Source organism: Theobroma umbraticum, unplaced genomic scaffold (assembly GCF_002168275.2).
Source record: "Theobroma umbraticum cultivar Fairchild unplaced genomic scaffold, ASM216827v3 scaffold_67.0, whole genome shotgun sequence".
Taxonomy (NCBI): Eukaryota; Viridiplantae; Streptophyta; class Magnoliopsida; order Malvales; family Malvaceae; genus Theobroma; species Theobroma umbraticum.
In genome coordinates, this window is record NW_018397262.1 from 4,999,365 (window position 1) to 5,023,433 (window position 24,069).

The 24,069-nt window shown below is 33.6% G+C and overlaps 3 protein-coding genes across 7 annotated transcripts in view; 1 reads left to right on the forward strand and 2 right to left on the reverse strand.

Annotated features, from left to right (window-relative positions):
• LOC110419850 (P-loop containing nucleoside triphosphate hydrolases superfamily protein) overlaps window positions 1-1,664 on the reverse strand; it is a 6,481-nt gene extending 4,817 nt beyond the window's left edge. Inside the window, exons 1-2 of the mRNA XM_021432976.1 lie at window positions 1,088-1,664; window positions 500-714 (exon numbers count right to left, since the gene is read on the reverse strand). Coding sequence (XP_021288651.1) covers window positions 500-714; window positions 1,088-1,492 — 620 coding nt within the window. The 5' untranslated portion in view covers window positions 1,493-1,664. The remainder of the gene's footprint in view (window positions 1-499; window positions 715-1,087) is intronic.
• A 15,314-nt stretch (window positions 1,665-16,978) lies between these two features.
• On the forward strand, window positions 16,979-18,882 carry LOC110419381 (transcription factor TCP3-like). 3 transcript variants are annotated; one of them, XM_089784066.1, is made up of 2 exons: window positions 16,979-18,487; window positions 18,600-18,882. In XM_089784066.1, the coding sequence occupies exon 1, from the start codon at window positions 17,118-17,120 to the stop codon at window positions 18,441-18,443; it is 1,326 nt and encodes a 441-aa protein (XP_089640192.1). In that variant the 5' UTR covers window positions 16,979-17,117; the 3' UTR covers window positions 18,444-18,487; window positions 18,600-18,882. The 3 variants fall into 3 exon arrangements, with proteins under 3 accessions (XP_089640192.1, XP_089640193.1, XP_021288072.2); XM_089784067.1 differs by having other exon boundaries at window positions 16,979-18,483; XM_021432397.2 differs by having other exon boundaries at window positions 17,083-18,487; window positions 18,589-18,882.
• Window positions 18,883-20,672: 1,790 nt separating this feature from the next.
• IQD10 (IQ-domain 10) overlaps window positions 20,673-24,069 on the reverse strand; it is a 3,822-nt gene continuing 425 nt past the window's right edge. For all 3 annotated transcript variants that reach the window (XM_021432581.2, XM_021432582.2, XM_021432583.2), the window contains exons 2-6: window positions 23,847-23,974; window positions 23,239-23,406; window positions 22,124-22,351; window positions 21,243-21,356; window positions 20,673-21,158 (exon numbers count right to left, since the gene is read on the reverse strand). In XM_021432581.2, coding sequence (XP_021288256.1) covers window positions 20,892-21,158; window positions 21,243-21,356; window positions 22,124-22,351; window positions 23,239-23,406; window positions 23,847-23,921 — 852 coding nt within the window. In that variant the 5' untranslated portion in view covers window positions 23,922-23,974 and the 3' untranslated portion in view covers window positions 20,673-20,891. The remainder of the gene's footprint in view (window positions 21,159-21,242; window positions 21,357-22,123; window positions 22,352-23,238; window positions 23,407-23,846; window positions 23,975-24,069) is intronic.

Consider the following 24,069-nt stretch of genomic DNA (forward strand, 5'->3'; position numbering starts at 1 on the left):
ATATATATATATATATATATATATAAATGATCAGACTAAGTGTAGGAGTGTACGTGCAAATGCATTTCCAGCATTAAGACAGAAAAGACAGCCGTTAAAACTCTTCTGGTACAATGGGATTTAACATGTTCACTGAGTCAAAAGATTTGAAAGCTGTTACTAATCTAATAATAATAATTTTGGACTAACAAGCTCAAAAGTACCAGTTTAAGCCTTGAGAGCACCCACTATTAGTAAAACTACTAAAGGAGAGGAACAATTCCACTTGACTCCTCTCAGTACCTTACTTCAGCAAGGACCATGACGAAGTATGACCAGTTTACTAATAAAAGAATTTAGAGAATTCTATTGAGTAAAGAGACACTAACTTGCTAATTAGTTAGAATGGAGTGTTTGACATGCACAAAATGAACTATGCAAGAACTGAAAAATGAGAACAGAAAAAGGCAGTCCTAGTGATGCAACCTTATCCAACAGATATGAGATAGAAAGAGTTAACCTGATAATTGTTGTTTTCCCCACTCCCGGAGGACCAATGAGCAGCAAGGAAGCCCCATCTTGAACTAAATCTCTCAACAAATCAGCACTTCCCGATATTGCCCTACCAACACGACAAGTTAAACCAATAATTGTGCCCTTCCGATTCCTGATTGCACTAATGCGATGTAATGTTCGGCTGATTCCTGCTCGATTATCGATGGCAAAATCACCAACCTGCAATTTTGGTGCTAGTAAGCAGTAAACATGACTCCACACTACAGCCCAGTAGTCAAAAATAAGGGATAATCCATGCTCCAGCAAATGAAAGAGGTCATAGCTCGAGTAAGAATATTGTTAAAAGGATGCAAGCAACACCCTTCTTCTAAAACTATATTGATTTTTTAACTCGTCCAATTCAACAAGAAATTTTTTTTTTTATTTTCTCTCCCCTCAATTACCCTCCTCTTCTTTTCATGACATTGATGAGTCGTTCATGAACACACTTCAATGAGGAAAAAGAAGAAAAAAGAAACTCCTTAATTACCATCCAAAGCATTTATCAACAATTTTATTATGCAAATAACCACAAAAACATATATATATTCACCTTAGAAGTAGCATGCTCTATATCCTGAACTGTGATTGGACAATCGGATAATACAAAATCCCCTGAAGGAAATCTAGCCAAAGGTTTCCTGCCTAAATCCATAACCACTTCAATCAACTCACGTAGCTCTTCATGTTCACTGATTCTGCTTCTCATTTCCTCTGGCAACAGAGCTAAAAGGAGGCCCAATTCCACGTCATACTCATCCTCCAAAGAAGAAGAACGAGCAGGGGATTTTATTGGATACCCAGAAATTCTTTCGGTGAAAAAGTTGGTAAAAAGCTGGTTTCGCGAGAAATTAAGAGGAAAATTTTGGGTTTTGAATTGGGCTTTCAAGAGTAAAGTCTGGGGTTTTAATTCAGTGATTAAAGGAGACGGGTAGCGAAACAGAGAAAAACAGAACATCTATTAAAAGTTCTTTTGTTTTTCCTTCTTTGGCGGGAGAAAACTAGCAGACTGCTTCCGAGGATTTAACCTTTATTTCCCCTTTTTACTTCATTTCATAGGATTTTGATAATTTGTTTCTAGTTTTTGTAATAAGAAAAAAAAAATGACAAACTTTTTCCTTTTTCTCTCTCTTTTTGGTGATAAACAGAGTCAAAAATAATACCAACCACAAATTTTCATGTATTTAAAAATGAGAAGGATAAACAGGGCAAAAGAATAATTCCCTCTATAAGCCCTAGGAACCATATTGTAGTTATGGGTTAGTGAGCAAAGTTTCATGCATGAATGACCTTTCCCTAACCAATCAATAGAAATCCATGGAAATATGGGGCTTGGCCTGATGGTCATACTAGGAGACAAACCCATTTCGATTACTGTACTTGGGCTTTGCCCTTAATGGTAAAAAAGAAGAGAAACAATTGGAACTCAATTTGAGTCACTTCTTTAACAAATTCATTAAGAGTACCTTGACAATGAAACTCAAAAGTTATGATACTATTTGACCAAAAAAGGTTAGAAATCAAAGCTCAATTGATAACATGTTTGTATAAATTTAAATAGGTTTATGTTAAAATTGCATCGATATCTTATCTTGATACTATCAATTGAAACAACTTATTTTCAATACTTATGACTTTGTCGAAGTTGCCATAAATATTATAAATTTGGGACTCTGGAGAAGGTAAAGAACAAGGGTTGAGCAGTTTGCACAATTGCAGGCCATGCAACTGATATTTATGGTGTGTACTCCTTGCCATATGTTGAAGAAAACTTGTCTGTTCTCTCACTTCACCTGGCTACCACATAAAAACTCCAAAGCTACTTGTTTGACACTTGACAAGGTTATTGGTTATACTTTTATAAATTTCTTAACCATCCTCCCTGGTAGGGGAAATCAACCCCAGAGCCCAAATTCAAATGCCAAATTAATTATATTGGTTTAACTATTTGATAAGGCCAACTGCTCTACCAATCTCATTTCATTAATTTATTAATAATATAAAAAGAAACTTCTGATAACCAAATAAATTAAAATCAACTAAATTTAAAACATGAGCTTACTCACCTGCATGTCATTATTCTGATAATACTCATGAAAAGGTAGACGAAACTCATAAAATTTTCAAAATTATTTTCTTCATTCAACACTAAAAAATACATTTCCTCTTAAACACATATAAAATTTGACCTTATTAGAATGCTTCATTTCATGTCTATCTTATCATTTAAAATTTATGAATATAAATAGGAGAAAAAAGTTAAGGAAAAAATTAGTAGTCAAAAAATACTATAATTTGTAATGTTACACTTTAAACTTCATCATTAGCAAACAAGTACAAAACTGATTATATAACTATAAATAACTAAATCAACATAACTAAGAAAAAAAAACCACTTACATGTATGTGGGCGTCCTTATTTAAATTAATAAATAATTTCATTTAGACTTTTTACCAGCATTGAAAATTACAAATAATAAAAAAAGATTTGTTATATTTAAAGAAATTCTCAAAGGGTTCATAGGTTGACATTTGACAAGGTTATTAGTTTGACATGTAGTTAGGTTTTTGGGTCGTAAGCTTAAGGTTTGATGGAGTTGAGTTTGAACTAGATTTTTTTTTTCTCTCATAATTGATATTTTAGATTTTTTTTTTACTTTTTATAAGTGGGTATTTATAAAAAATATTTTTTCTTGATTTAATTATTTATTACTCTCATATCATTTTTCAATGTTAAATGTAATTAATACAAAATGGTGCATATCAGCTAGTTAAAAATAAAGTTTTTAAAAAGATTGAGTTATTATATATTCTACTATAAGTTTAGAGGTTTTATTTAAAATTTTGTTTTGTTATAAGACTATTTATGAGTATATTTTTGTATGAAAATAAACCACAAATAATACCACTATAGTTACAATATCAGCAATTATATATTTTATAAAATAACATTTTGTACATATCAATATATACCAAAATTAAATATAATAATACAATTATTATTACATATCTATTTCATAAAATATTTTCAACTTAATTTTTTTTAAAAAAAGTTATTATCACAAATCCATCTCTAGTTTATTATAGGTAAGTAGTCACTTTCCTGGAACATTTCTTTCCTATGCTTGCTTCTACATGTAAGCCACGATTCCCATGTTCAAGAAACAAGGACCCTTTTTTTTCCCTTTTCTAAACTTGTAGGAATAATATGTTTTCCTGCTCGTGAAGTTGTGATCAAGCAGGTTTTGGTTTTCTTTAGCAGTCATAATCATAATTTAGATTGCTCACATACGAATGACAACTGGTTGTCAAGTTCTGCAGACAAGCCATGGTCAGTGACATGGACATGCACTGATGAGAGAGAGAGAGAGGGTGGGAACCTTGCTTGATAATTTCCATGGTTTCAGATTTTTCAGTCTGAAAGTAAAGGACTGAAAGCAATTGAGAGACTTTGCTAAGCCCTGACCTCATTCGTACGCATTCATCATTTTCATTTTATTTTATCCATACTCAATAACCCAAAAAAAAAAAAGAAAAAGAAAAAGTGGGATATTCTATATTATATGTTTTTATTACTATTTGCTTCTTTTGTTATTACTAATTCAAGAGGTGCCTTTGAGTATATGTTCATTCAAGTATTGGCTTGGCCATGGGGGCAATTCTTTGTTATAGTGTAAAATTTTATCCTGGAATGCTTGCCTATTAGCTTATCTAATAGGAGTAATTTACTATTGAAACATACTTCATAGTTTTAAAGAGATTTATGAAATTAAAAAGAGTTAAAGTTTTTTTATTTTTTTTAATTTATATCATAATTATTATTTATATTTATTTTATTTACTCATATGTTTTAAGTTTTTTTGAATTTTCTTCTTCAAATTATTACAAACCATTAACCATGTTTTTCTTCTTTCTTTTTTGTTATGTGTGTTTTATCTTCTACTTATCAATGTTTTTTTTTTGTTATGTGAATTTTATTTTCGATGATTCTAATCTTTAAAAATTAAAAAATTATTTTGTTATTTTCTAATATAAGTTGTAATATTGCATTGTTTACTATTATTTAAAATTTTATCAATATATCATTTTTTTTGTTAATCTTAATTGATAAATTAATTTGCCTTGTTGTGATTTTTTTCGATTTCTTGAATCCAAAAAAATTGTTGAACACAACTTTCTAAAAGAGTATTGTAAGTTTTTTTTTATTTTTTATATACATGTTATATAAAATTATTATTTATTATTAATTAATTATTAATTAAATTTAATATATTAATTTTAAAAAATTTTAACTCTTATTTTTCTTCATTCTTGATTTTCAACAAAAATTGATTAACTCTACCCTTGATCCATATAGCACTTTTTTGCTCTTGAGCATATGTAAATGCAAAAGAATGTTGAAATTTATGATACCAAAATTTTGTATTTATGATTTTGGTCGAGTTGTAACGGTCTTCAAAGGCAAACATATCAACACTGTCGGTGGGGAAAAGGAGATGGGGAAACACTCATGGCATCGGACAGGAGGAAATTAATCTGTCACTGTTAATTGGATGCAAGCTGCTGGTTTATCCCAAGCCATAAGAACATACATACCATCTTAAAACCAGCAAATGAAGCAACTAATATGACATTTTCAGCATGATTTCACATCTCTTTCAATGAAAATATTGCATCCATGTGGGTTGTGGATTCCAGGTTGTGAGAAAGAGGGTGGGTCAGAACAATAGTTTTTTGGTTTTTAAAGACAAAAAAAAAAAAGAAAGAGGCAAGAGAATTAGGGTAACAAAGATGAGTGTGAAGTGGTATTTTGTGTCACTGTCCCACAGCACATGAAAGTGATGATGTGAGTTTTGCTTGCATGCCCTTTTTGACGAAACCCTTAACATGACCAAAAAAGTTGGATTGCAGCATTGCCACTGATCAGCCTCACTACCACACACACACCACCACCCTTCTCAGACCCCACCATTTGGCACATATCTCTTTCTCCTTCCTGCCGAAGAAAATCTTGATTGTCTTTGAAATTTCTGGGACCTATAGTTTTTGATCATTCACATCGATCTGGTAAATGCTTTGCTAGTTAAAAGCTACGTACAAAGTGAGTCAGTCCAGTTGACAAGTTGACATGCTGCTCAATCTCGCTCATCAGATCATCTATGAATCTCCAAAAGGTTTCCTGAATAGCTAATCTATTTTTACCTGAGCACCGAGATGGAATTCCATATTCTCATTCCCAAAATAGCCATATCCCTTGATTGATTACCATAGCTGTTGATCAAGCTGTCTCATGAATTAATGCGTAGCCTTCAAGCTATTGCTTTTTGTCTTGAATGCCATGTGAAATGGGGAATTTTAAACACAGCATATGGAACAACCAAACAATCCGATAAAGTTCCAACACAGCATGCTACGACAATATGCAATTCTAATGAACAAGACCGCATTGATTGCAACATCAGGGGAATGATCCATACGCGTGAATATTTGGTTGACAATTGCGCAAGGATTGCCTCTAACAGCTGGACACATGCAAATTATTTCAAAAGAGAGAATACCCCTGGCTGAAGGGCTAGCCTAGCTGCCGCTATATAATGCAAAAGATTTAAAGCAAAACACATTTTGAACGTTTCCCATGCACCAATTCAACAGACTTTTTCCCTGGAAAAGTAACCCATTTTATATCTTACCAAGCAACAGTTCAAAGAAATTAATTAGATTCGGCATGCAGCTCGATGGAAACAAACTAGGATTTTAATTGATAGTGCTGCTAAGTAATTAATTCTGTCGTCGATGCTAGGCGGATCAGTGCTCAGTAATCAGTCATTCTAGACAAAGTTTTCGCAAAAAATCCGGTTGAAAAGGCCTTGGCAGTACAAAAATTAACTGCTGAAATTATGCAATAAAACTGCGATTAATTGCCTTCTGGTGCAGATCCGAGATATCCGTAGCATAGTGCAAATAACTCGGCAGTATAGTAGTGACAGCTAACTAGTCAGGTCTACGAGCACGTATGACAATTCCAGTTGTGGTAAATTTATATGTAATCACAACAGTAAGTGGGGAACTATGATTTGAATGTGCCTGGAAAGTGAAACCAGGCAGAGTTTTTGATGCTATGACAGCCAACTGTTCCATTACACGTTTAAGCTGATATGTAGCTTATTTGGGGAATGGGGCTTACCCCTATTCCTATATCTTCCATCATGTTATTATTTCTATCTTATTACAAGACAAGGAAACTGTTAGTCTTTGAATTTTACCGTCTATTAATTTTGCAGCCTCCAAATCACAAAACGAAACGTCCACCTCGGTTTAAAGCCTTTCAGTTTCAGGGGGATGGAAGAGGGACGAGAGAGAGAGAGAGACAGAAGATGATGTTTCTGCAAAAATTTGTCTCATATTTTGGGAATTTCTAAAAGATATGGCCGAGCAAATATTATTGCAGTAATTTGCACCAGTAACAATCAAAAAACAGTTAAAAAAAAAAAACCCCCATCCCAGAAATCGTCTCTTTCATACCTTTACTGTCATCTTATAATTGTGATTTTCTTTGTTTGTACTGATCTTTTGGTATTGGATCACGAGCCTGCAATGGTTAGCTGAGAAGAAAGGACAATTGATCATCTTCCACAGCTTTACTGCTGCCCATTTTTATTTCGGTTGGATAGCTGAGAGCTACTTCTCACTCACTGTCTAGTCCAGGGAAAAAGAACTAATGCATTGACTGAACCTCCCCAAATTACTTTGATTCGTGCTCTGTTTAGTCAATTAAAAGTCCATTTACAGAAGAATTGCATGAGTGAGCATTGAATTCGAAATTATGTCAGCAGTATAAGCAGTATGCACAGTTGTCAACATGGCTAACTTCAAGGGCCTGTCTCATTTCATTTGGAATTTAAACCTGCAGTTTTGTTTACACCAACCCAAATTCATAAATGTTGAACTTTATCCTTTGCCTCCGCTGTGATGGTAATTTTATAAGAAAGCTATCCCCAGATCTTTCCGCCCCCAGGATTTAAAACAGTAAAACTAAATCAAGAATGAAGATGGCAGGCATTCCCCAATTTCAATCAACCTAAGAATGGTCAGTAATGTATATTGATATAGCCAAATCCCATAACAGATATTGGTGGTGGTTGCCACCCACCGAGCAGCACCAACTCATTCTTAAACGTATCCATTAAATTAAAAGCAATTGACAGACAGAAATGGAACCTAAAATTTACTGATGAAATTTCCAAATGCATGGTATTGATTAAGGGTATGCATATAAAGAGAGAGAGAGATCTTAATTAACTTTCCCGGAAAATGAATGGATCTCCCACAACTGTGAGGGTCTGGTACCATCCACAAGTCAGACGAGAGAAACTTTTGTCACCAGCTAAGGGAAACTAAAGAAACACACAGCAAAGCAGATGAGGTCTGTCAATCTCATCTCCTTTCTTAAATTCATGTCATAAAATTTGTAATACGTATTTATAAGTGCTGCTTGATCTGTCAACTTCAGGGCACAGTTAATACGTTAGAGAGGCTACTCCTCCTCCCCCTCACACTAAGTTGAATCAGATTCAGAGTTTGTTTTACATTATAGTGTTGCACGGAGATTCTGCTGCTATACACTGGCCCTTCCATGAAATATCCAAAATCAATGAACTGAAAAAAACTTGTAAAAGAGAACTTCATTGCAACTATTTGTACAATTCCATAATTAAAGAAATGCTAAATAACCCAAAACTAATTGAGAGGTACTCGAGCATTTAGTTCATTGATCGGTACATATTTACATATTTAAATAGTAGAATTCAAATTTTTTTCCTCCAATTATAAAAAAAAAAAACCCTAAACTAGTTCCTTCCTCTTTCTATTCTACCAAACATATTGTGAATTTCACTTTATCTTCTCCAAATATCATTTGGGCAAAAGATAAACCACATTAATATGATAAAGAAGCATTCATGTTAGCCATTTTTACTTAGTTCATTTGTTAAGAAGGAAACCAAAGAGATCACTCCATATATAAAATCTTTGCTGCATTGATGTGTTTAAAATATTTTTAATTCTTTTTCACTTTAATATTCTTCTCACGTGTAAGGATAAATATTTTTGTCATCCTTTTTATACTCTCTTCACACATAAAACTCCATGTGCAAAAATGAAATTTATTTTACCACTCTTATATGGGGAAATGCACCTCACAGGTATAGATAGCAAACTTATCTCGAAAGGATCAATGAACCAAATGAAATGCCTATTTTGAAATTATATTATTACTAAATACTTTTTCAACTTAAAATTAATTGAGAATAATCAAAATAATCTTTATTATATTTGTATTATCCTGATATCGAACTCAACAATAAATTTTAAATGTTACTATAAATCATCAATTACTAATGTTCTTAAATTATGTACAAACTTGTTCATATATTGGATAAAATTTTAGGCATTTTTTCATCTACAAATCTTTTTTTCCCCTATTCAGTTGGTACATATATTCAATTTACTTTTGCTCATCATAGGATTTCCAATGCAATTTCTAATATTCCCTTTTTTGCAATTAGACCCCCCAAACCTTTTAATTGTTGCAATTTGCATCTCCACTCAAATGGGTAGAAAAATCCATATGGTAGATGCCATGCATGTGGATGCATTACACACCTTTGCCCCCCTCACGCCCACTTTTTTTTTCTTTTTAATTTTTTTCACATTATTTTCTTTTTAATTTTCCCGCCTCCCAAGCAACCATCACTAGTAAACCCAGACCCCCATTCAATAATAACAAAGGTTAAAAAAAAAAATGAAGTTACAAAAATCAAAATCTGAAACGTCACCATCGATTCATTATTATCTACAATCAATATGTTCAGCTAAATTTTCTTTTACCCCTTTTGCTATACTATTATAAACCAAAATAAAATATATTTTATTTTTAAAATATTTAAATTAAATATCTCAACCACTAGTACAAAATAAATATCCTCGTACTTTAAATTAATTTCGATTACAGAATTTATCAGAAATAATAATTCAGTCAAAGATGATAGATTATCCTACATCTTAAAATTTATTTTAATTTATATCGAATTTATTAATATTTAAAATAAACCCTCGATTCCAAAATATTATTTTTAATAAATATTATATAAATTTACTCAAAAACAAAAAAAAAATAAAAATACCCGAAGGGGTTGACTAAACTATTTGAAAGCATTCCTGCAAAAGAGCTTAGGAATTTTTGCTTTCTGTCTAAAAATTGTAGAAGAAATTGTACCAATCATTTTGAGTGGGGGCCATTCTTCACATGCACCCTGGGGCCCCAGAGCCAAACTTGAGCCTGTATCCATGACCCACATAATCAACCCCCACGTGGAGACAAGTGCCACGTGTTCTTCTTAACCAGACAGATATAATCCTATGAAGTCTGAAAACAGGACCAAACTTCTCCTCCTTTTACGCACTGTAAATTCAAAAGAAAAATATTTAATGTGTTAACATTGTATAGATTCCTATATATCGTCAAATTTTAATACTTTATTAATAAGATATTATTTCAAAAAATAAAATATTAATAATAGCTTAAATAGTATCAAATTTTAATATTAATATTTTATTAATAAAATGTCAAGATTTGATAACTTAATTATATATAAAAAGTTATGCATTATAAATTCTTATCATATATTAAAAAATAAAAACTTATTTAAATACCATTTTCTCTAATATTATGTTTATTATTTTTAATATTTTAATTACACTAATCGATTATTTATTTAATTAAGTTAGAATCGAACTTGGAAGGATCGCATCTTAAAAGAAAAAGATTTAATTTATTTTGGATAAATTAAATATTAATTATTATAAAATAAATTTAAAAATAAATAATACTTAATTATTTAATTTATTAATTAATATATAATTTTATTTAAAAATAAAATTTAAATTCTTTTTAAAATTAAAAAATAAATAATTAAATAATTTTTTTATTTTTTTTACAAGTGTTAGGCAGGTAAATTTGGTCACGAATTGGGCAGGCTGGGTCTCTCTCTCTCTTTTGTAAAAGATGAATGGGCGGCGAATAACGGAAAGTGACCAGACGCAACAGAGTCGCACAAAACTGTTGAACTTTTGTCAGATATAAGGATAACTAAAGCAATGGGTTTCATTAGCTGCTTCACATGGAGTATGTCGTCCTCCTTCCTACTACTATTTCATTGCCCATTTTTTTTTTCACAAGGCTAAAAATTAGAATCAATAACCATAATTAAATTCATCGTTAATAATGGATTTCGAGTATTATGATTGATTTTTAATCGGATACAGTGATGAATTCAGAATTTTACATTGAGAATTATTAAAAAATAATCAATTATAAGTTACTTGATTTGATTAAAAGTGATGAAATTATATAATTCAAATTTTATACAATAATAATAAAAAAAAATTGAAAAACTAAGATGACAGTCACCACTTCTGTCACCAACTTTGATCTGTCTTGTCGAGTTTAAATAAGCAAAGATAAAACCTAATGCATTTATCCGTATTGTGGTTTTTTTAAAAATTTTAAAATTTTAATTAAATTTTGATAAGAGTATTTTAAAATTAATAGACACCATACTTATAATTATTTTTATTGGTCATAAGGTAACCTATGAATAATTTTTTTTATCACAAAATCAGGATAAATGGCTATAAGCTTAACACCTAGCAGTATTGTTTTATCTTCATCGGCCATATCAATTTCTACGACAGCAAACTCGAATAAAGTTCTTTCTTGCAATACTTTTGTCTTCAACTATTTTGCTCCATTTGATGTTACAATAGTTTGTTAGTTTAATTTTAATATCTTAATTATACATTTGAAAACCCCATAATTGCATTTATCCAATGATTATATTCTATGTCAAAGAATAATACAAATAAACAAGACAAGGATGGCGGGAACACTACTCTATCAAATTCATGTTGATATTAAAATCCCAAAATCTCTATAAATTGGAGGGGGTACAGTTAATTTCAATAAATCATTGGAATAAAACTTAGATAAAAGTCTCCCGTCTCTCCGCCGTTGCGTTTATGAGTCAAGGTTTACGCGGTATCAATGTCGAGAAGGAATGGTTTTTTTTTTTTAAAAAAAAGTTCAACTTTTATCTTTAAATTAAAATTAATTTTATCAAATCCAATGGATTTATTAGAGATCATGCATTTTATCCTTTTTTATAGACAAATGGAGCACACCTCCCAATCAAATTGTACAATTTAATCTATTCTCTCTACAACCTTTTAGATATAGGAAATTTGTCTCTCCCAACTTGTTTTTTTTTCCCTTTCTCTTTTTTTGTTTTTTTTTTTCATTTTAATTTCTTTATTTTATTTTATTTTAATTTGTAGTACATTTAGTTTTCTTTGAAATCTCAATTGCTTCTAAATGGATGTCTTGTTGAAAAATATTCTCTTCCAATATACCATATGACAAGCCCACACACACTCCCATCAAATTTGTCATCAAGGAAAATCCAAGCTCAAAATGCTCAGGCCTGTGGTTTTTCATTTACCATGCAATTTAAAATTAACAGAAAATATTATACTATATAAAGTAACAAAAAAAGAAAAAAAAATTCAGAGAATGATATAGGACAAAAACTTTACTAGATGAGGCATAACCCATCATCCATGATGTTAATACTCTTTAAAGAAAGAAAAAAAATGGATATTCGGCTCTTTTTTTTAGGAAAAAATATTGATAATATAAAAAATAAGACAATTAGATTTAATATTTTCGTGGATACAAAAATATAAAGAGATATAAATTTCATCCCATTCAATTTGGGAATGTGGATTTTTAGAGTAGATTTCATTATTGTTTTTCGACCTTTTTGTAATGTTTATTTTTATTCGTATTTTTAAAAAAAATTAATATTTTTATTCATGACTTTTTGAATTTATTCAAAATTTATTTATTATCAATACATCATTAAAATTTGAATGGAATATTAATGAAATTTACCATATGTCACTTTGACAGACATATACATGCCAAACTTCATAATGATAAATAATGAAGTCATTTTTTTATATTTTTTTAATTAATATTAAACAGAATTAATTACTTTTCACATGAAACAGCTAATATAGGTACAACTAAAATTGATAAAACGAATTAAAATAATATATTAGTAAGAATGATACAAATAAATAGAATAATTAGAATTTATTTATTGCTTTTGACCTGGCAATACTACAAAGGAAGCATCTGGCCCAATCAGAGAGAGGGAAGAGAAATGAAGACCAATCATAGGAGAGGATTGTTCATTATCTCGTCGGCATTAAACAACTTCTTTCATGTTTCAATAATTAAGGATTAAATAATTTTGTTTTAAGCACAAAGAGCTTGAAATTATGCAATATTAATTAAGACTTATGTTTAGATTCTTTATGTAAAGAGAACCACCCAAATCATGACATAATTGTCAATATTTCTCAATTAAAAAATTAATCAATCAATCATATTAAGAAAGCACCATGCCAATTAATAATTTATATACCTAATTTATGGTACAATTATCACAATAAAGAATAAATTGAGACCACATCTTAGCCAATTTTTAAATTTTTTTTTCTTTCAACTTCACTTCTTTACACATATGAAACTAACCTTTGATTCACAATTCATGCATCAAATAGAGCTTTCAAAGAGTAGTCCCATAAAAATTTACATTCTAAATGCAAAATGTAGTGATCAGTTTCTATTATTTTAGCTAGTCATGGTACTCATCATGCATTTGCTTCTAACTTTTAAATGTACATATTTTAGTATTATAATTACAATCAAACAATTTTTAATATATTCTATATGAAAGAAATAAATTAATTTATCTTCATTTATTTATTTATTTATTTTTGAGTTATAGAAGTCATTTGTCAATATATCTAATTAACTTTTCTTTTTGTTTTTCCTGTTTTATTATCTTGGATATCCTACCACTGTTGCTGGTATTTATTTAGTAAAGTTGCTTTCGATTTGTCTAATTTTAGTATCAATTTTCTGATACATAATAAAATAAATCTATCAGATCACTTAAAAAAATATAATTAATAAAATTAAACCTGGATTTTGGAAGTTTGCACATCTTGCTTATCTCTATGCTGACAGTGGTGTGAGATCTTCAAAATTGGACTGATTCAACTGTGAATCAATTATTACTTTAGCATATGTATACCTGATTTCATAATTAACCAAAGAAAAATACTTTCCCAAAACAATTAACAAATACTTTATGCTGAATGGGGACTTGACTGCATCACCACCCAACCAAGATTTTTTCAATATAGTTTTGGCTTCCTATGCACAAGACAGAAATGCCACTACCAAAAGTTGATTAAGAAAGGAATTAAAAAAAAAAAATAGTACAATCTATGCTTTGAAGAAATCTATCATAAGATATCCTGATTATAAAAAGAATTGTTTTATTATTATTTCTGTTTTGTCCTAAACCCTAACTTCCCAACATAATCCAAAGTTGTAACAGTTAATCCTGTCTGAATTTAAATCATCAGTCTTTGTCTTAGTCTCTCTAGGACACACATATATTATATATATAAATAATTCCATTACCCTTTACATGACAATGGTTACTACTTCACCCCACCAATGAAATTATAACCTTGTGAACACTAAGAGAATGTTGTGTTCCGTACAACAAGAATTGAGAATTTCAAATTGACAAATAAATTAAAGATTAAAAAAAGGACAAGAACCAGTGGAGAAGGCATGATTTTAAGTAGTGATGGAAACCAATGTCTACACAACAGCCATATTAGAAATTTAATGTTTATAAAGATATAATTATAAATTTTTTACATAAAATATAAGAACAAAGTTATAAAATTAAAAAAAAATTTTAAAATTTTTGAATGGACGAAACCTTTACTAACCTCTTCATTCCGCCTCTGGTAGAAACTAAAACTATGAAAGTAACTATTGAATCATGCCTCATGGGTCCTCTTATTCTCCCTTTATAATATAAGTATTAGGTTTAAGTTATATGTTGTTGAATTCTTCTGTTTAATTTTATGTTGATTTTTTTCCTCTCACGTCGTTGGAAATTTAAAACAAAAATAGATAAAATATACCTAATTTTTGTTTATGTACATATTTTAATTAGAAATAAGGCAAATTGAAAGTGTGCTTTCATGCTTTAAACCTTATGACAAAGAGGTGTGAAGAAGAGTCTTCTTCCCAATATGCTATATTGAGAATCTTGAATGTGATTGTGACTTTGGCAAGGTAGATGTGCACTAGTTGGAAAAAAAGTTGCTCAAAGAATTGTGGATGGGCTTAAAGTCACAGGAACTTGAATTTTCCTTTAGGTGTAGAAATTTCTTTTTGAATATATATATATATATATGTAGAAATAATTCATTTTCAATGCACTTGTCAAATTAAATAGGATAAAGGATGTGAAAAGAAATTTTTCTTTTTCTTTTTTTTTTGCCCTTTTTCTTTAATTCTTTTGCATTGAACAGCAAATTGGTAATAAAGATAACTTTGTCTCACAACTCTCCACATTCCCAAAATTATAACATGAGTGTCAATTCCTTGAAGCATTTGTGGAGACAAAGATAATTCGATATATTTATTTATCTTTTAACCTTTAAATACTTTGCACTAGTCATTTACCTCTTACTTGTTCCTCATTTTACACAAAAAAATTATTCTTAATTTAAAAAGAAAAGGAAAAGAATCCATGGAAATTGAAGAATGAGAAAAGGGGCATCTAAGTAATTTAGGTGGCATGCAGGAGGACAACTATTCCATTCCAAAACATTGAAAGGCAATTGCTGCTTTTGGTTCATATTGCTCAGTGAAAACAAGAAAATGTGAAAAAGGCATCCCTTGGGATGCCATGTTGAGTAATCCAACAATCCCAAAAAAGGGTGTTTGGGGGAAGGGAAATTGTGGGAAAGATGATGTTGTTTCTTTTAAGTGAAGCAATAAAGAGAAAGGGCGAGAGAGAGAGAAGAAAGAGAAAGCAGAAAATAATAAAAAAGGCTGTGAAGGGGTCATTGTCAAAAGTTGTGATGGTGGCATATAAGGTATCTATCCATCCATCTAATCTATCAAAACAAAGCATCCAGACAGTCCCTTGAACTATAACCAACGGTTCTTAACTTCTAGCAAGGAAGGAAGTAAAAGAGAAAAAATCTAAAAAGGGTTACCAGGTTAACAACGTTCTAGACAAATGAAAATATAAATCAAATATACTTTAAGATGAGGTGGTCTTACTGAGAAAGGTGAAAAAGTGGAAAGGAGGGGAAGTCCAGTTAAGTTTAGCTGATTGAATGAGGGAAGAGTTTTGTTCTGGGTTGGAGTTATTTTTGTCTAGTGCAGGGTAGTACAAGAACAGCAGCAGATGCAGTGATGAGATCACAGAGATCTTTAATCTCTTCTCTGACCAAGCACTGCCACCCTTACCAGTGGCATCATCAAGGGCTCCTATAGGCCAAGAAAGTGTTCCTCTTCCCTATACTAGCTAGCCTTTATATTTACTGTTCTAACAAGATCTTTTCTTCCTCTCTCTCTTTGCTTCCCATTTTTTGCCTTTTTTGGACCTCTAGGAACGTAATTGTAGCTGCAGTAGTAATGAAGAACTTTGAAGTTATTGTTTTCCAAGAAAACCCTTGTTGATTTTTTTTTTCTGTTTTTGCTTCTGGTTGCTGTTGGGTTGTCCCGTTCAAGTGGGTGCTAAGTCTTTGAGTGTTAACCCATTTCAACAGTTTGGTTACTGAATACTACAGTACTACATAAAAGAGGCCCAATTGCTAAAAGCTGAGTTTAGAGAGAGAGAGAGAGAGAGAGAGGAGAGAGAGAGAGGGGCAGAGAAAGAAAGAGACAGAAGAATAAAGCAAAGAGATGGGTTAGGCTGGGAATAGGAGCTGGTTTTTAGCCTTCTGGGGGAGGGTTCTTTTCAGGCTTGTTAGGGGAAGAGGGGGAGGGGTCCTTTTGGTGTGGTGTTTTGTGGTGATGGAATTAGAAACATTGAATGGCAGGGCCTTTTGGGGGAGGCAACGGTATCAGGTTTCAGTGTGGTGGCAGAAGCACAGACAGCAAGAGGAAATTAGGAAGCAAAGAGAGGGTAAAGACCAACAACCCACTAACAAAAAAAAGGTGTCCTCCATTAAAAGCTGGAACAGGAAAAGCGCAAGGACCTGAGTCTGGATCCTCAAAGGAATCATCATCATCATCCAGCAACGACAACAACAACAGCAACAGCATCATCCTCCTCATCACCATCAGCATCAAAATCCAATTCTTAATTCAAGTCATATAGGAGTAGTAGGGGAGGAGGAGAAGGAGAAGAGCTACCCAAAACCAACAAGAAACTTCTTTTTCCCACCGTCATCAATATCTACAAGAAACCCAATCCCAACAACAGCAAGGCCAACGTTTGTATGCAAGTCTGGACAGACAAGTAATTCAACAGCAGGAACAAGAGTCCCCACAACCAGCCAAGAAACGCACTTATTTCGCATCCTCTTCTTCTTCAGCTTTTGGTTCAAAATCAACCGAACATGCAAGAACAATGGGAGATAGCCACCACCAAGCTGCAACATCGTCAAGACTGGGGATAAGGCACACTGGAGGCGAGATCGTTGAGGTGCAAGGAGGTCACATTGTTCGGTCAACTGGAAGAAAAGACCGTCACAGTAAAGTTTGCACCGCTAAAGGTCCACGAGACCGTCGTGTCCGTCTCTCAGCTCACACCGCCATCCAGTTCTACGACGTCCAGGACCGCCTCGGCTACGACCGCCCTAGCAAAGCTGTCGATTGGCTTATCAGAAAGGCCAAACCTGCCATCGACGAGCTCGCTGAACTACCTCCCTGGAATCCAGAAATTTTGACTACATCGACTTCAGTAACAAAACCAAATAACCAAGACGACCAAAACACGACGACAACGGCAAACAATGATAAACCCTATCAGTTTGACATCCACCCCAGTGGAAACCTGGTGGAAAACCTTGCTGCTGGGTCTAGTACTCGCAGAAGAACGGCTACAATAATGGGAAACGAAGTTCAAAGTCTTCAGCAACAAGACATGGGAGATAACCCGAATAATACTTCGGGTTTTATTCCACCTTCTTTAGTTTCTGATGAGATTGCGGATACAATTAAGTCTTTTTTCCCATTGGGAGCTTCAAGTGCGACGCCGTCTTCTTCTATACAGTTTCAGAATTATCCACCAGATTTGTTGTCCAGGACCAGCAGCCAAAGTCAAGATCTGCGGCTTTCGCTTCAGTCATTTACGGAGCCAATTCTTTTGCAGCACCACCATCACCAAGCTGCTACAGCTCAGGCACAACATAGTGAACCTGTTTTATTCTCTGGAACCAGCCCATTAGGTGGTTTTGATGGGTCGTCTGCGGGATGGGAGCACCACCACCAACATCCGGCAGAGATTGGAAGGTTTCAGAGATTGGTTGCTTGGAATAATAGTGGAGGTGCTGTTGATACTGGTAATGGCAGTGGCGGTGGTGCTGGTGGCGGAGTAGGAGGATTTATCTTTGGCACTCCACCACCACAGGCGCTGCCACCGTCTTTTGGCCAAAACAGCCAGTTGTTTTCTCAGAGGGGACCCCTTCAGTCCAGTAACACGCCCATGGTTCATGCTTGGATAGACCAGCCAATTTCTGCAACCGACGAACACCAACACCACCACCACCATCATCGTCATCACCATCAAATTCCACAAACTATCCATCATCAAGCTGCGTTATCTGGCATTGGATTCACCACATCCGGTGTATTCTCTGGATTTCGCATTCCAGCACGAATTCAGGGCGAAGAAGAGGAGCACGACAGCATTGCCAATAAGCTGTCCTCTGCTTCCTCTGATTCTCACCATTGATCGAGTAAATTGGAGAAAAAGCCAAAGTCTTTGCCCTCTGGCAGGTTTTACTTTGTAGTACCACTTTCTTATTTCCATTTAGTTTTCGATGAACAGACCAATTTTTACGTTATTTTGCACTTACAATTTTTTCCACTTATTTAAGTGGTCTTTCAGGACTAGTTGATTGTTGACTGTGAAGTCGATGAAGAGCTGACATGATGTATTCAAGACCAGTTTGAGGGAAGATTTTTGTCACCTTGAATCAATGGCCTATGCCGTGGGAAGAAGAAATCTGGGTGGATTTCAGGTTATTCGATCCCCGGTTTGTTTAGTTTCTATCAGTTGATTGTGTTGTAGCTTTAATTTTATATTTGAGTGGGCTCTTAGAGCTCAACTATGGCTTCTCTTTCTGTTGTACTGTTCATGCGATTCATGTTACTAGACTTTTTGTTTGTGATGTTTGTGTTGGCTGCTACTGTTTCTTTCCCTAGAGTTGCTATTGAGAAGCAAACCTAGTTTGTTCCAATTCAGATTTGATTTTTTCCTCAATTAGGACAGACTCAATTAGCAGAAGCTGGTATTCTTTTGAAAATTCTTATGAAATAAGGTAACCTCAGATCAGCTAATATGGAAAAGTCTTTCTTGACCCTTTAGCCCTTTGATCTGATATGGAATTAGAGAAGCAAACTAAAGTTCTTTCCTCTGTTTAGAAATGGTCATTTTCTCACGTAGATGAAAGAAAGAGTTCTGTTTTTTGATTTTATTTTGTTGCTTTACTACTTTCATAACAACAGCTTCCTTAAACCTGCAAAAAGAATTGAAAGTATAACTAATCCTTTTTGCATCTCTATTCGTGGTTGGATTTTTGGGGGCATTGAAAGAGAAGTCGTTTTCTGTGAACAGTAGGATTTGCTGGATGGAATAGAGTAGTAGCTGATTCCACTATTTAGTCTCCCCCTGGGCTGAAAAGAATGGATAATTTCCTCCTCTTAAGTTATAATCCCGTTCTTTAAGTGTCATTTTAGTCCATATTGCTTTGCTTTTTAGATGCCTCTGTTTGAAAATGACAATGTCTGAATCAAGACAAGGATGCTAAACAAGGATGGGAATTGGAAACCTAATTTACCGTCTTAGTTAAACTTGAACAAAGAATAATCGACTAATCACCATCCTAGAAATCTGAATTGCCAAAATGGTCAGAATTTACATAGCCTATTGGACTTCTGTTACTTTAGTGACTGTATATGCTTTAATTTGAAACATGGAGTTGGTCTAAATTACATGCCCTGAATCATACTTCAGCATTCAGACCAGGTTGTGGAGAAACCTAAGGTCATACTTGTGCAATCAATGAGCATGGTAGATAAATTTAGCAGCTAGATCAAGTGGGGCTAAGTGGAGTACATCTGCAGGAGGAACCATGAAAGGGGAATGGGATGAACACAAGAAGCTCAATTATGGAAGAACAGTAGAAAACATACAAGGATAGATACCACCACAATTTTGGTAGTGGCCCATCTGTAAATGGTCCCCCACTGCCTTGTAAATCTCAGTCCCTATTAAAAATCTCTTGAGCCTAGCTGGAAATTCTTATTTTCTTAAGTAGCATAAAACAAATATATGAACCCATATATATATATATATTAAAAAAAATACTTTGGCTTCTATTGATATTTGCGTTATGGTTGTTGGTACTTCTTTATAGGTGGTTGAGGAGTACAACTCCACAGGTTTTAAACATTAAATCACTGCAGAATACTTTAGAGGCATGATTATTAACACAAACAAATAGCATAAGAGATGAAAAGACTCTGGCTTATTCCCACCTGATTTTATAATACTATATATAATACAGAATCTTGCATAGTGGATGGTTAAAGTTGGGATTTTTTCAGGCTCTATCAATGTATATATTTTAAGGTGGATGGGTGGTTGGAATGTAGAGCTTTCTTGTTGGCATGTAGTTGGGGCTTACCTATGATGCATAATTGCATAATGCTGTGACAATGAATAATTGTAAGGATCATTAATGCATGATTGGAAAACTAGTTCAAGCTCTATGTGATTGTGGAAATAATAATAATAATAATAAAAAATTAAAGTTCAAAAAAAAAAATGCTTGCTTCATTTTGGTTGCTGCTCTAAGGATTTATCTTTCTGTTTGGACCTTTCTGGTTGAAGTTATGTTGAGGATTTATCTTTCTGTTTCTCGCTAATTGCAACAGTTGGGCACTGACAAATTTCACATACATGAAAAAGGGATATATATATATATATATATATATTTTAATTTTATCTTCAAATTCCTCAAGGCAACAAAACCTGTCAGTTATTGTACACAATGCATTTGCAAATCCACACAGAAATCATATTGAATCACTCCAATGAATTGCTAATCTATCACTCATCACCTAGACCAAGATGACCTGTGCATGATGAATGGCAGCTCCTTGGATATCTTTGGTTTCAGCCATCTGTTGGGGCAACTTTTTTCACTTTTGGAGCTACTTTCCCATTTGGCAAAGCAGGTTTAACTGAAACAGGAGCTTTCATTTCTTTCTCTGATTTGCTTGCCTGTCTGGCATGAGTTTTCCTTGGGTGGATTGGCTGAGAGTGAACCCTGACCTCCCAAGGCCTTGCAGCTATCCATCGCTCCATCCAGCTCCAACCCCAGTTTTCTTTGCCCAGACCATATGATGCTTGGCCAAGATATTGGCTTGCATTTGCCCTCCACTGCAAATCAACACAACTGATTTTAAATTCCCAACATAACATGAAACTTTTTAAGTATCAGACTTGAACTTCATACTTATGGACCTGATGAGAGAAGGCATAAGCCATGGCACGCTCGCGTTTAACTGCTGCTTCTTCTCTCTGTTGAATTCTGGAAAGGATTTCCTCCATAGTTTCAGAGCCTCCACACCATTCAACCTGTTAACCAATCGACTGTTAAAAGAAAACAGCCAAAAGGCTACTTAATCGACAAACAGGGTATTGTCTCTCGCTGTCAAAATCGTTTTATTCTAGAAACTTTCACTGCTGGGATTTTCTTGTTCAGCAGGCCTAACTCTCCATTAATGCAAAAGATGGAAGCAATTAGCAAGTTAGACTCAATTTATTAAGTTCTTCACACATTATGGCTACTCCTATGAAGCCAGGCAACCTATGCAAACAAAAACCTACAGCTAGTTACATCCATGCAGTACAGTAACCCCTAAAGCCAAATTAACCCTACAGCTACTTGCAGATGCCATAAGATTAAGCTTCCACCCCAACATCTATATATTACATATAAAAGGAAGCTCCAACCGAGCTTCCACATTTTGTCGAGTGGAGGCTTTAGGATGGAGTTGTGAAGCTTGAACAAGGGACTCAAATTTTGCCACATGGATCTTAGAAAAGGACAGCTGTGATGTGTTTAGTTGGTGGGCTGCATCCTGAGGGGTATAAGCTGGACGGGCAGTGCGCAATCCACGGTTTACCTCTAATTGGTTGAAAAAGGAAAACTGTTACAGGTATGTCTTTGAGAGTGTCGGGAAACCCTCATAGTTCCTAGTTAACAAGGGAATTGCTTTCGTTTTACTGGTAGATATCGAGACAAAAGCCTAATTAAAAGAACTTTGTACTTGGGTACCACTGCTTTACTTGGCCATTGGAAGTAACTAGTAACTAACAAGGTAGGTACTATCAGTGATTACCTCTAGTTCATGAAGCTTAGCCTCAAGTTTCAACTGATTTTCCATTTTCTTTTGCTTAAGCCTGCCTTCAGTTACCGTACATATTCTCCGGGCTCTGATTTGAGACTGTACGTTGCACCAGGAATGTAAATAGCTCATTGTGCTTGTTGTTTGCTTTTTCACCGTATGTCCCTGGATCAATATATTGAACCTCCCGGCATCTCTCAGCCTCCGAACTGCTTTTCTCGCCTGGAAAAAATACAAATAAAAAATAAAATATCGTAAATATATGATATGATCAGTGTAAAATAATGTGTTAAGTGTTACGTACATATATGTATATGTGCGTGCACATGTGCATTATTTTCTGATTAACTTTTATAAATGACATCCAAACAAATGATAATGAAGATGTAAATGAATTATGTGCCTCATGGTTAGTTGCATTAATGAAAAACCTAACATTTCCAATTGATTTGTCCAGCTGAATCAAAAGGCATTGACATTATTCCAGTGTTTTGCCCCAAATGAGAGTAACCTTAATAAATTATCATTATTAATTTTTATGTACTTATCTAGTCTAATCCTTCCTTTAAGGGACCCAACAGTATCTACAACTCTATGAATGACCTATTTGCATTTATTCATTTGCAAAACCACCCCCAATATTCAAAATCACCCAGTAAAAAGCCTGGAAACTACTTGACCATCTTTCAAACAGCTTGTTCTAGGGATTAAAAATAATAGACACCCTGTTCTGGGGACTTATTCCATAGACTAACTATGCTGTAAAAAGTCTTTGTTTCTCATTATATGACTAAAGATAAAGCTGTTGTTTCTTAGGAATTACAGAGAAACAATGGTAGTTGAATCCCATTTTCTTATATAGAGAAGGGACTAAATTAGCAGTTCTGCTCTTCTTAGGATGTAAACTCGCAAGGCATCATTCATTAGATATAAATGTGAAGTTTTGTTCCAAAACATGATCAAGTATCAGTTCCTATATCTGCTAAGGTTGTTGGGAAAATAAATGTTGCAAAGATTCCTGGACAGAAATGCCTCCATAAATTTATCCAACAAGTTAAATGCATTTTTGGATGTTGATATGAATTACATTGTGATAAATTTTAGTATACCCTGTATGCCCGAAAAGCCTTCTGAATCCGAGCAGCAGCTATCTCTTCAACTGGTATTCCAGGAAGACCAGGACTGCTCTGTGAACCAGCAGTAGTTGCTGGACTCCTTGCCTCTTCAGGAGCATCGTGACTCCCTTTACCATTTGGTTTTTCATTAGCTGAGTGTACCTGTAATCATGGGGTATGAAACCAAATTAAAGAAATGAAGAATTGCAGAAACAAGATCATAGGCTGCAACATGGTCTGAAAGACTAGAAAAACATTTAATAGTTTCTTGATACATAAACAGTAGAATCATCATCCTCAGTTAGAAGCTCGAAGTAAAAACTATGTTCTCAATCAACCTTTGACTCAATGAGAAATACCTCAAAGCATGTAGGCTGATGCATAATAGAGCCTGTTAGATAATAAATTATGATCTTAATATCTTGTTAACTGATTAAGTTTGCATGTGGAAAGAACCTATCATTGATATAAAAGATTAAAGTGGAAAATAGAAGTGAGAAAATAAGGAAGGGGAGAGCCAATAAAAGTCCCTTTTGTTGTTATTGAAAGATACACATAAGCATTATCCAATTATAGAGGCTTTTAGTGTATAAATATTCTACCTTCGCTTGTTTGGATCTGGCTGACTTGGATTTCTTTCTACAAATGATTGATCTAAACCAGTTTCCCGAACCCATTGAGATTGCTCACCAAAATGCAGAACTATACTTCATAAACTGATGAAATAAACCTGGGACATAAAATTTTCCAGGCTGCTTAGATGATTTATCATAGTTAAGCTGAACAAGCGTGAAAAACAATGCATAGAACAATGGGAATGTGAAG